Raw genomic sequence first — 13,669 nt, forward strand, 5'->3', positions numbered from 1 at the left:
AAAAAAAAAAAAAAAAAAAAAAAAAAAAAAAAAAAAAATATATAGTCTGTGTCACAAAAACAAATGACTTTATCAAGGTATCAGAATGAGTAAGCCTCAGTCTATGGCTAAATATTTTTTAAAAGGTAAATGAAGCTTTGGAAATAAATGTGGAAAGGAAATGTGTTTACAATTATTTAATTAAAAATGTTCCCAGTTTTATTGAGATATAATTGATATAATATTGTATGTTTATGGTATACAACATAATGATTTGATATGTGCATATATTGTGAAATGATTAACACAGTGAGTTCAGTTAGCATCCATCAAATATGGTTTAATAAATTAATTGCTTAGCAATTTTTAGGAAACTCATTTAGATCCAATATCCACACATCATATCATAAATTTCAAATGGGCAAAATGACTTCATACGATTAAAGGGATTTTAAGCTTTATCTACAATGCTTGAACTTTCTACGAAGAAGAGTATATTCATGTATTTCTTGTGTAATTAAAATTATATGAAAAAGTAAAGACTTCATACAAATCAAGAAAACAATCTCAAAGACCCCACTACATAATTGGACAAATGTATGTATGATTTCCCAAAGAGGAAATATAATTACAGAACAAACAGATGAAGAAAATGTTTGATCTCATTAAAGACAAGGAAATGTAAGTTTCAAAAAAGAAAAAAAAAAATCTCAGCTAATACATCAACATAAGAACCAACACTGGTAACTGCAGTGAAACCAGAACACACAAACGTTCTTTATAATCCTGTAAACTGGTTCCTGGGTTGTAACTGTGTTACTAGGCAACATTGCTTATGATAAACATGCCCCGCAGATGGGAAAGCTACCACTGGACTGGGCGGGACTAGAAATGGACTCCGTGGCTTTGGGCTTCCCTGAATATACTCTTGTTATTCGGACATGGTCCCTGCGGGGACCCTGGAAGCTCTGCTTGGGGTGGGTGTTGTTACAAGAGGTATTGGCCCTTTGGGGCACGAGGGATTTTTTAAAGCCATGGCATTTCCTGCACCTGCCCAAAGTGGAGCTTGTCTGAGCTGTCACCTGTGGGTGGTGAAGGGAGTGATTCCTGATGTGGACTCCTGCAGGACAGGAGTACCCAGCATGGCCTTGTAGGCAAGCTGGGGTTCTTGTCCATATTCTTTTGAGTAGACTAGCTCCAAGTGGGGCCCATGGTAGTCTCAGAGTCTGAATGTGTGGCTGCACATACTCCATTAACTCTAATGCAATATGTAAATTGCTAAATGTACATAAATTGCTATAATAATGAAACAAAGAACTGTGGGATGACAGAGGAAGGTTCATTTTACCCAGACTGAGAAGGGGGAGGCCTTACAGAGGAGATGACTGAGTTGGGCCTTGAAAAAGGATCGTGTCAGAGAAGCTGAAAGAAGAAGGCCATTCGAAGTCATGAATACGTAACGAATGAATATTCAGAACCTACTTCTAGGCTCCTGTGGTTGGTCAGGATCTGGGTAAGGGGCTGATTCTCTTGAAGAAAACCTTCAGAATAGGGCTGCAAGCTCACTTCCCAGAAGCCTAGTGCAATAGGAAGCACAGAAAGAAGGACGCACGGACGTGGGGGCCCCTGAGGAAGGGATGGTTTCTGGGGAGGGCAGTGTGAGGAAAAAGTAAGCAGGGGCACGCAGCTGTGGACAGTCAGGAGGAGAGAGAGGTGCTGCGGGTTTTAGCTGCTGCCTGAGAAAGTGTTTTTCAAGAAGCTCTGCCATTTCCTAAGAGGCTAAAATCCAGCACTGATTTTTCCTATACATTTCTGGTAGACCGCTGTTTCTTTGACTTTGTCAGATCTAGCAGAGACTGGAGTATTTGCGTTCTGGCTTTTATAATGACAACTACGTGCGAAACGCCAAATCTGTGCATCAGCTTTGGGGTCACTGTCCACCATCACAGCCTTCACACTCCAGCCTCATCCAGCAGTTCTTATCCAAAAACGTTTGATGACTCACGGAGCTGCACACCATACACTGAGGTACATGATAATTTAGAATGTGATGTGGAACTTTTTTTTCCTAAATGTTTCAAAGCCCTAATAAGATAATTGGTTGTGAGCTGCAAACTCTTTACCAAACCTCTCCCCTCAAGGGAGCACAGGGGTTTCAGAAGCAGCAGCAGAGCTGCCCAAGACTCGAAGGTACCGTTGTGCAAGTCACACAGTTTAGATTTAAAAATTGCCAAACTTCCACAGAAACCCAGCGCGGCTGGAATGATTCTAGAATAGGTCTACCACTTAGAATGCAACGAAGATGATGAGAGATTCTTCTGAGATTAATAACTGAACAAGAGTGGGTGGGTGGGGTTAGTGAGGGACGAGCAAGCAGAGCACAGAGGCTTTTCAGGGCAGTGAAAATGCTCTGTATGATACTATACGGACGGGTACATGTTTTTACACGCTTGTCCAAACTCATGGAGTGTACAACTCCAAGAGTGCACCCTAATGTAAGCTATGGATTTGGGGTAATGATGTGTCCATGTAGGTTCATCAGTTGTAACAAATGTACCACTTTGGTGGGAATGTTGATAATGAGCGAGGCTATGTGTATATAGGGACAGGGGTGTATGGGAAAACTCTGCACCTTCCCTTCAAATTTGCTGTGAACATAAAACTGCTCTAAAAAAAGTGGTCTTACAGGAATAAAGACGCAGACCTACTGGAGAACGGACTTGAGGATATGGGGAGGGGGAAGGGTGAGCTGTGACAGGGCGAGAGAGAGTCATGGACATATACACACTAACAAACGTAGTAAGGTAGATAGCTGGGGGGAAGCAGCCGCAAGGCACAGGGATATTAGCTCGGTGCTTTGTGACAGCCTGGAAGGGTGGGATGGGGAGAGTGCGAGGGAGGGAGACGCAAGAGGGAAGAGATATGGGAACATATGTATATGTATAACTGATTCACTTTGTTATGGGGCAGAAACTAACACACCATTGTAAAGCAATTATACCCCAATAAAGATGTTAAAAAAAAAAAGTGGTCTTAATAAAAAAAAAAGGAGAGTCTGTCCTTATTAAATAGGGCATGAGTAATGAATAAAAACTATCATCTTGACTTCCCATATTTTTATGTTGTTTTATTTTAAATATTTCTTACCAACCAACAGTAACATTCAACAGTAAAGGCACGTCACTTATCATTTTGGTGCAAATGGAGGAGATAAAAAGTTGATCTTCCTTTTCTTCTCACATTCTATTTTATCTTTATTTCCCTTGTATCAAATTATTAGAAATTTATCTACTTCTTACCTTGCATTTCAATAGTACATTACATTCACCAGTCACTTCCCAGCTCAAATACTCAGCGAAATGTGGACCTATAAAATTTTAATAATATCAGCAATCAGCAATATTAATCATGAATGCAAAAATCCAAGCTCATTCTTAAATTCTAAGGTGATTTACATCTAAAGGGAAATTTTAAAAATTCAAGATTTAGTTTTTAAATGTTTTAAGTGGATACATATTTAATAATAAATATTTTTCAATTATTTTTATTAACCAGGGCATTATTAACATAAGCAATAATATTCACTTAATTTGTTATGGAAATAATCTTGGAATATTTTGTTCAAGAAATTGAAGCTTTTCTCTTTATTCACTGCCTACGTTTACCTTGTTTCCTGATACATTCTTGACGCTGGAATTCAGCTTCTTTCTGGAGCTTCTTATAAACTGAAAATTGAAAAATGAGGAAATATGAAATTGAGTTGAGTGGTATAAATGTACATGCCAGTCACTGTGTTGAGTGACTTATAGTCGTTGTTATAACACTCATACACCACGACTACCCTATTTGTTTTCAGTATTCATAGATGAAGAAAAAGGCTTAGAAAGGTTAAGAAACTTGTTCAAGGTCATGAAGTCAGGAAATAGTGAAACAGCTTTGGCGATTGCAAATGTAGAGACCTGGCCAGCCTTTCCATTGCTTTATTAAATACCACATTTTAAATCTTGGTGATTTCCACACTGGCTTATGACAGCTGTCATACAACCTAGTTCTAATGGACAATCATCCATCAGATTTGGCATCCTCTACTCTTGCATGTTTATCTTCTTCAGTTAAGTAACTTAAAGTAGGTACACATTATAAGATAGTATCGTAGTTTGTTTCTGAGACATAATACTGTCTTCGTTGTATTGCAATATCCTTCACTGGAGAATTTTAGTAATAAATACTTGTTTATATATGAGATAATTTAAGTGCAGTATTGCCTGTGGGCCAGTGATAACTTTGGTGTCCTTTTAAATCAACTTTCAATTCTATGAAATGAAATACTATGGAAAGTATTAATTGCAAATTGCACTTTGAACATTGGAATCTAATCAAGAAATAATTTTTACTTCCTCCCACGTGGTCACTTTCGTGCGATGGCGTATTTGCATTGAAGGGAGTAGCAAAATCTTCCAGATAATGTTTCACAGAACACTTACCATCTCCAATGAGAACAAGAGTAGAATGGCCAGTTGCTCTTCCATCTTGAACCTGGAAAGTATATGTGCCCTCATCCTCATCCTGCAGCTTTTCCATAAACATCTCAATTATACCAGTGTTTCGGTCAATATGCATCTTATATTTCTTCAATGTGACAAGTAAAAGAGAGAAATAAGTGAGATAGATAGGATGACAATAAGCCATATAAAATAAACACACAAACTCCAAAGTATCATAATTTAATAGTTTCTTGTTAACATTATTTTAAGTGAGCAAAGTTTCAAAATCTTGTACACAGAGAAAGGAAAATATTATGTGGAATATATGATGCTGACCAGAACTGATTACTAAAAGTCTGACGTTTAGTTTTTTAAACATAAACTTTTGTTACCCCAAATCACAAAATGTTATCGAAAAGTTGTTTTTAGATTCTCATTTTTCTTTCCAGATTACATTATTTTCAATTAACAGAATAATGCAACAACTATAAGCAACGTGAGAGAAGTGTTTGTCTCAATCATTGCTATACCCCGGGCATGTAGCACAAGCATGGAATATAGCAGCCAATTAATAAACATCTGCTGAATTAATACACGGATAAAAATGCTTCTAAAGCATTGGAAGCCCATTTGCTCTTAATGAACAGAAATTGCCCTGCTAGCCTGTGCTTATTTTATCATCTTCCTTAAGCAACTTGTTTTTCAATGTAAAGATAAGTCTTAGTCCTTGGGCTTCCAAGCTCAAGTTCCATAACAGATCTGAACTAATGAAGTTTTCCTATAAAATGTCACAGAATGAAGGCTCAGGTCTGGGATCAACTCTGTGGTGTAATTCATGCCCTGGAGTTTCCCCTGCAGGGAGCCGGTCTTCAACAGAGACTCCGTTTTGGATTAGCTTGCCCCACACCTTGGCTTGTGTCCCTCACTCCTACCCCTGAGAGTAACCCACATAAACCACTTGAAGGAGAAACTCTATTTCAGACTCTCCTAGGGAACCTGACCTAAGACGGTAATTTCCACCCAGTGAAATAGTATGATTAGAACCAATTGCAATGACAATAAACCGCTCTTCAAGTTCTGTGCGCGCGTGTGTGTGTGCGTGCCACATGCGTGTGTGAACACATGAAGGGGAGTGCCTCTACACACATGGGCACGAGTGTTCCCTCAATGGCTGTGGTGGCAGTGATGCCAACAGGGCTCTTCCTTCCTCTCCACTGGCCAGATGGTGATCACCGCAGAGGATGAGAACATTTTGAAGACAGGGAGACGGGCCACAGAGGACCCGTGTGTGACTTGTTCCTGCTCTCACACCTTTACTACGTGAGTTGAGAAGTGATACACTGTGTATTCTTCTGCTCTTCATGTTACTCATTCTCCCTCTAACTAATGAACCCTCAAATATTTTTTAAAAACACATTTTGATGAAAGGGGAACAGGTTGTTAATCATGGCCACAAACCACACCTCTCCCCCATCTTTTTAGTCTCCCATTTACACCCATGAGAAGACAGGTATGAGACAGGGCCCCTAAACCCAAGTTCTTCAGTACCACCAGGCACAAGCCTGATGCTGGCTCTACTGATGTCTGGGGAGGACAGATAAAGTGCAGATGTTGTAACTCTATCTATAGAAACTATGTTTACATTAAAAGCAAAGAAATAGTAAATATGATATACATAATCACCTATGTAAATAATACACAAATTGACATACACACATAGAAGTATAGAAAAAGACCAAAAGTATATATTAATATGTATATCAAAAAGTTGTAAGAATTTGTGGTTTGTCTCTTCTGAGTCTTTAAAGTTTTTTACAATAAGGATGAAGCGTATTTTTAATCAGAAAAGCAATGAGATTTTTTTTTACATTTTTTTCTGAGCCATTAGAACAATTCTTCCATATGAAGAACCAAGACGCCACTGGAGTCTCTGATGTGAGTATCTGTGTTCAGGCAAGGGTTCTGGCCCCTCTGCCTTCAGTTTTTTTCATAGGTGACCAACTTCCTGATTTGCCTGAGACAGTTTTGGTTGATGACTGTCATCCTGGAAAAATTATTACTAGCATCTTCTTTCATTCTCAAAAGTATCCTAGTTTTGGATAATATGATAATATCAATCTATATTTTCTTCCACACTTTTCACATGTGAAATGATTTAAACCCCCTCACCCCACATCCAGTGGTTTTCTTAACAACTTATCTGCATTCTAATAGGGGTTTCCCAGCACATTCTACAATGATATGTTTAGAAATCTAAAAAGTGTAAAACCTACCGGCCCTTCAAAAATTTCCTTGTCGTTAAATATGTAGTTGACTTTGGCGTTGCCAGACAGCTTCTCAGCCTGCATCCAAAACCGGACCTGGCCTTTCTCCAAAATTTCAACTGCCAACTCTGATTTAACTGGGACAGCTATGAAAAATAAAAATAAGAGTAGTAGTTATATTGGTAACCATTTGTACTGATACAGATTTTTCCAACAAAGGAAAAACGATGGAAGTGATGATGTAGCATAGCACCTTGCTTCTTTCAGTGAGAGCATTGTAGGGAAAGTTTGATTTTGAGGGACAGTAGAACTGTGTTCTAATCCTGACTGTCATAGATGTCTTAACTATAAAAGTGAGGAAGATGAACTGACCTCCCAGGGTCCTTCAGCTAACCTCTGTGACTCTCTACTGTGGCTTTGGTTAGCTTTATTTAGGGACAATAACAAAGTACGATGAAAAGAGTCTTGAGCTGGCCCCAGTAGTTCAAGGTCAGCTACTAACAAACTGTGATGTGAGGCAGTTCACTTTGCATCTCTGGGCCTCACTTGACTCATAGTAAATGGATGGAATTGAACTGAATGTCCTAATTGACCAGGATATTTTCCTGCTCCAATATTCTAAGATTTAATTACTTCAAAATATTTTGAAAAAGAGTTCAACTTGATTTTTTTTCAACAGTTTAACTCACTTTGGAGGTTTTTAAAAATGAATCTTAAGGGCTTCCCTGGTGGCGCAGTGGTTGAGAGTCCGCCTGCCGATGCAGGGGACACGGGTTTGTGCCCCGGTCCGGGAAGATCCCACATGCCGCGAAGCAGCTGGGCCCGTGAGCCGTGGCCGCTGAGCCTGCGCGTCCGGAGCCTGTGCTCCGCAACGGGAGAGGCCACAACAGTGAGAGGCCCACGTACCGCAAAAAAAAGAATCTTAAGAAAGAATTAATTTTGACTACATATATAAGATGAACCAGCTTGTCATTTAAACCCTATCCATCCCAATGGTATACCTGCTCATTTAAGTTCTTAGATCAAGCAAAATTTTCCAGATGCAAATAAGCAAGTCATTATCAAGAAGCTATATTAAAATATAGCATGGCTTGCTTCACATAGAAAGTAAGGAACCGTGTGATATCTCTGATTTACACCTGTATCGCTTAAGCCATTTGAACATGAGTGAAATTTTTAAAAAGTTGGCTGACATCTCTCAAAGTCTGTTTCTAAATTTCTTGTAACTTGAAAATGTTCTCTACAAAGGCTCCTCCAAGCCAACAGATCTGTATCAGAGGTGGCTCCTGGGCATCCTTTGTGGAACAAGATGGTTGTTTCTCAAAGTTCTGTAGTCCTTCACTTCTGTTAGGGGAAATCACCCTTTGCTTTCTCTCAACTATTCTTAAATATATCTCAAAATTTTAGCTATGCTACATTTTAAATTATAAGCTTTAATTATAAGCTTGGTATAAAGTTGTATGAAATGTACATTAATGTTTTTTGTATTTATACTAAAACTACCCTTTTCAAACTTCAAGGAATGCCTTTCCTTTGCACTATTCCATATTCATTGTGAAACTCAGTTATAGAGTCATTCCATGCAGAGCTGAAAGGAGGCTCAGACATCACCTGCTGAGGGTGTCCCCTGTGAACAGAGAAGGGCCACACCTTGATCAAGGACAGTTATCTACCCCTAAAACCTTGAGCTCCTCACCTGCTGACATGGATATTATCTGCCTCACAAGGCCACCAAGAGTGAATATGGTACCAGAATACACTGAGCCACTGTGAATAATGACCGCTGCTCGAGAAAGGAGTTCTCTTTCTCCCCTGATTTTACTGATGACAAAACTCAGCCCCAGGAAAGCTTAGTAACATATCTGGGTAGCAGAGCTGAGACCAGGGTTGTTCCCTCTATTCTGTGCTCTTATGGTCCTGGCCATCCACTCTGAAGAACACTAGTGGTTTTCCAGTAAGAGCAGATCAGCAACAGACCCCAGGGCAGTGACAGCAGAGGCTAAGTTTTCTCCCTACAGGATGCTCCTGCTTGCTACAAGTTAAGTCTTCAGGGGAATAGAGAGTAGGATCTCTTCCAGAAACATCTGGAAATCTCACTCTAGGGAATCTAATACATGAGTGATGCAGTTACTAAGAAGCTCAGTGTGGCGGCAGTGGGGAGGGGACACACTCCCACGCTCTCCTGGAAGCCTCCAGATCCCTTAATGTTCACGGTCCTCTCTGAGGAATGGGGCCATTGTCTGGGGAGCACTGGCCACCAGGATGCACACACAGAAACAGCCCATGTCCTGTCAGACCACCTGGGCTTATGCCCAGGTACCAGCTGCGTACATCTGGTCTAATTACTTAACCTCTCTGTGCCTCACTTTCTTCATCTCTCAAATTAAATCACCATAGTAGTGACCCTTTTAAGGTCATTGTGGAGTTTGATGACATTCTGTTTAAGCACCCTATAAACAGCATATAATAAATTAATATTTTGGTGACTCTTCCTTCAGTTGTTTAAACAACACCCTACAACCACCAATTGTATGTTATATTTACACCTAAGAGGACATACCAGATAGATATAATTTATGTACACGTGCTTGTGTATGTCTGTACTCATAGAGTATAATATATACAAGTGGGATAATAACCAATGTCTACAAATAAAAAGATGTATTATGCAGGATGTTTTTGTTTCTGTTTTTTTTTTTAGGTGAGAAGTGTATTTATTTAGAGAGATACACATTCCGTAGACAGAATGTGGTCCATCTCAAAAGGCGAGAGGCCTGCAGGATGTTGCTGATACTGAAGTATATCTCCCACCATCCTCCCCATATACCTGGAATTTTAGATACACACACACACACACACACACACACACACACACACAGACATATATATTCAAATAAACTGCCTCTCTACACTGCAATTTAGTATCACTACTGGCAACACAGACTAGGTTATTTTCTATTTTTAGCTTTAGATATTTTTATTTTTTCCTTCTGCTCAGCCCTAAATCTCCTTAGGCTCTTTTCTCTGGCAGCTAATTTGCTCCAGCAAAATATCTGGTATTTGTAGGTTTAAGGCATATGTTTAGTGGTTTTCAAAATATTTTTGAACACAGGAGAGTTTACTGTGCCAAGGGATAAAGGAACAGCACACTCTTTATTATACTCTGTAAGAGACGAGACCAGTTAAGACCTTACAAAATCTCAAGAAAATGGCTTATGTGTCAACATATACTAAAAGGAAGTGGGTATAAATTGAGAAATTGGATATGCTGCTTTGACCCTATCATCAGATCTCTGAAAATATTCATGCAGTGACCTGGCTGATCCAACAGTGGTTGGGGAGAGAAAAGCACTGGAGCTGTGATACTTTGAATATTGCTTCAACGGGTTCACGGGAGCTACCTCCGGTTGGGAGAGTCATACCTGCACATCAGAGTTTTGAACACATTTTTGGGTTCTCTCTGTGCTGACGCAAATGCCACACCTGATCTCTAATAGCAGGGCACCTGAGTTGGCTGCTACCGCTTCTCCTAGAACCAACAACTAAAGTGATTATGCTCATGCAGAACGAAATATCTCAGCATAAATGACAGTGACAGCGGGCAATTACTACTGGCAAGTCCATACGATCATGGAACTTCAGGGAGGCTGGGCACCTCCAATTCAACAGTAACACCCCAACTTCTCTCATCTCCATCCTTTAAGCTAGATGTAAATGTGTTTGGACCAGCTGTTGCCTAGACACTTTGTCAATGTGTACTGTCTGACTAGATTAGGTTAGCAGGTGCTGCTGTTTCTGTTTCACGTTGTAGACAGTGCGAGCATTCACAGGCTCCAGCTGTGCTCGGCACGGTGACCCTCTCCTCCACTCCCCTCTTCATGGCGCTGGGAACATGAAGGGAGGACATCAGTGTGACTGGCAGACAGCTCTTCTGCAAGTGGGTTTTTCTAGGTCACTCTTCTGTTTCAATTAACATTTACATTTTCCCTGAAGAGTTCAGGATTAACCAACGCCCTGTTGATTGTCTCTCACAGCCCCTCTATGTCGTGGGTGCTGTGAACAATTACAACAGCCGTTCCTGGAAAAGAAACCAGGCAATGGGGAAATTGGGATGAGGTGCTCAGGTTCACAGAGTACAGAAGAAGGACAGTCCAGGCCAAACCTCTGCCTTCCATACAATTTTAAAAAGAATAACTTTTAAGATACTATTCTTGGTGTAACTTTTCCAGTTTGATGGTGAATAAGCTTACAGAGGAGAAACAGTTCTCCCCTAGAATTCAGAAAGCCTGCTTTCTGCATTCACACTCCACAGGCACCCCACTGTGCTTTGTTGAATAAAGTTGGTTTTGAGAACATTCCAGCTGAGGCCAATAGTCACCAACACCCAGCCTCACCATCAAACATGCATTCCTTGGGAATGTGAGAGAGGTCAGACAACTAGTTTTAAGCAGTGTTTATTTTTTAATCACAGCTCTGCTGAGAATTTCAGGAAAGCTGTAGACCTTTGCCCTAGAAAAATGCACATCTATAAACACACAATGTTTTGCCTATAGTTTGGGGTCAGGGTATAGTTCCCTGGGTTCCTGAAACTCCTGTATTAGTGAAGAAGTTATATTTTAGGGATTAAGGAATGAAAAAAATTCCTGATTTAAAAGAATGAGTGATGCTATCACTCTTTGTTTTTTCAAACTCTAAGGTGTAACTTTCTGGATGCTTCACTGCTTTGGCCAGTGGGTACCAATGGGCAAGAGATCCTATCAGGCCAGTGGAACTTTCTGAGTATCGTTTCAGACTTCTTTCTCTTCTCTTAGGTGTCAACTCTGGAATTTAATCTTTTATGTAGAAGGTGCTTCATTGAAGGGTTTTTAGATAGTTCATAGGGATTCTTTTTCTGATCAAGGCATCTTTACCTTATTTTCCAGGAGTTTAAAATGTTAGGTACTGTCTTTATTTAGAGGTATGGTTCTTCTATTAAATGTTAACATTAAATTGCTTAGGAAGAGATCAGTTCGCCTAAAAGACATACAAATTAATGTATCCAGGAGATGTGTGTGTGTGTGTGTGCGTGTGTGTGTATAAAGTTCCAAAATATGTAGGCAAAAGGTGAAGAATGTAATTGGTCAGCTGTTACACCTATGTAACCCGATAGTGCTCTATGTAACAGAGCATGGGATGTATCTTCTACGTTAGTGTTCTTTGTATCTCTAGAGAACAATGACAAAGACAAAGGCAGCCCTTCGGAAAGTGCATCTGCAGCTATGCTCCATTATATGTTCTCAAGAGCCCCTTCTCTTGATCCTGTCAGAAGTGTGTAGTGGGATGGCTAAACTCTGTGAATGTATTGTGGACACTTACTTGGGAACTTGTGTTCTTGGCTGAGAGCAAGTAAACGTTTCAATTCTGTAGGGAGAAAAAGAGAACAATTAGAGCTTGAACTACTAAAACAAAAGTCACTTGATCCTTGAGAATCACTGAGAAATCAAAGCAGACTCGTGAATGAACTGATTTTTCACTTACCTTCCTCATCTATCAAGTAGCTTGATGCTATTCCATCAGTGTCTGTTACATCGCAGGAGTAGATGCCCAAGTCTTCCATCCCGAGGTCTTTGAAGGTCATTTTCGTCCTTCAGAACAGAATAATTTTATAAGAAGAGAGGCCGTGTGGGGTCTGAGGGCCTGCACCCTGTCGGTCTCTACTGCTGGTCTCTAGGCATTTGCACGTCCGCTCCCTTCACGTGGAGCACTTGTTCTGTCCCCCTTGCTGACCTAAAGCCCACTCATTCTTGCTGCTTCTGGGAAGACTTTCCTGACCTCCTCCTTTGGGCTGATGGTGACGGGAGGGGGAGCTGGTACAAATCTCCCATCCCCAAGCTATGATGCGTATCGATGCACATCCCAAATAAAGATATTTTTAGCTGATCAACAACCCTTGCTGGGCAGCCTGAAATTTTTCTTCTTCACAGGGCAGAACCTCCTGATGCCTCTCTTATGTCAACCCTGCACTTCCTGTCTTGGAGGTTATCACACGGCATCAGTATTGCCTAGTTCATTAACTATATACCTCCACTGAATGCCTTTTGGGACGAGATCTGTTTTGTTCACTGTTGTGTCCTCCGGCCTCCATACCTTGTCTAGCATATAATATGTGCCTAATAAATACTTGTGGAATGAATGAATGAATGGGTCAGTGGTCTAGTTCTCTTTGTTTTCTAACTTTGGTGAGTCACATTGCTGGTCAGGGACTAAGATCACCCAAACATTTATAGGTTAATCAAGGAAAAAAAATTATAGTTTGATTGTCTTTCCTTTGACCAAAATTATGTTTCACTTCAAGGACCTTACAGCATAGTTACAGCAGAACGTCTTTTAATTATTAAATATATTCAGTATTTCCTTGCAGTTTTCCAACAAAATTACTATTTCTTTCTTTTATTTTTGAGCTATATTGGGCTTTTGTAATAGAAATAATACTTAGGAATATTTTGCTTTACTAAATATAATCCAATCTGGTTGGCACTATAAAGATATGAAGCTTGATAAGTAAGGTGAAATAAAAAGAAATCTTGAGGCTGAAAGGAAGTAACAGATCATAAAATTAATCTCCTTCACTCTCTGCTATTTTACAGAAAAAGAAATCCAAGGTCCATGTAATTAAAAGCTGCCCCAGGTCACACAGCCGGCTCCGGGTAGAGCTGGGACTAGAGCTCATCTCTCCTGTGCTTCCCATACAGAGTTCTTTCCAGTACAGTATTGTGTCACTCACAAGTGGTGGTGAAAAAGCAGAACAGATTATACCCAATCCATTGAATTTACCATAACTTGAATCAGCAAGTTCTTCCTTAACCCCTCTCCATAAGTATCCTCACTATTACTTAAGATTTCAAAATTCTGTAGAATAATGAGAATCATCTTTGAAGTTCACTTTTATGCCAATTAAAGCTT

At 40.0% G+C, this 13,669-nt stretch overlaps 1 protein-coding gene across 2 annotated transcripts in view; it reads right to left on the bottom strand.

Moving 5' to 3' along the window:
• Positions 1–13,669, bottom strand: part of MYOM1 (myomesin 1) — a 129,568-nt gene that overhangs the window by 15,004 nt on the left and 100,895 nt on the right. For both annotated transcript variants that reach the window (XM_024758955.1, XM_024758954.1), the window contains 6 exons: positions 12,245–12,351; positions 12,083–12,127; positions 6,737–6,873; positions 4,464–4,608; positions 3,645–3,704; positions 3,279–3,346 (listed from right to left, as the gene is read on the bottom strand). In XM_024758955.1, coding sequence (XP_024614723.1) covers positions 3,279–3,346; positions 3,645–3,704; positions 4,464–4,608; positions 6,737–6,873; positions 12,083–12,127; positions 12,245–12,351 — 562 coding nt within the window. The remainder of the gene's footprint in view (positions 1–3,278; positions 3,347–3,644; positions 3,705–4,463; positions 4,609–6,736; positions 6,874–12,082; positions 12,128–12,244; positions 12,352–13,669) is intronic.

Source organism: Neophocaena asiaeorientalis, unplaced genomic scaffold (genome assembly GCF_003031525.2).
Source record: "Neophocaena asiaeorientalis asiaeorientalis breed wild unplaced genomic scaffold, Neophocaena_asiaeorientalis_V1.1 scaffold669, whole genome shotgun sequence".
Lineage (NCBI taxonomy): Eukaryota > Metazoa > Chordata > Mammalia > Artiodactyla > Phocoenidae > Neophocaena > Neophocaena asiaeorientalis.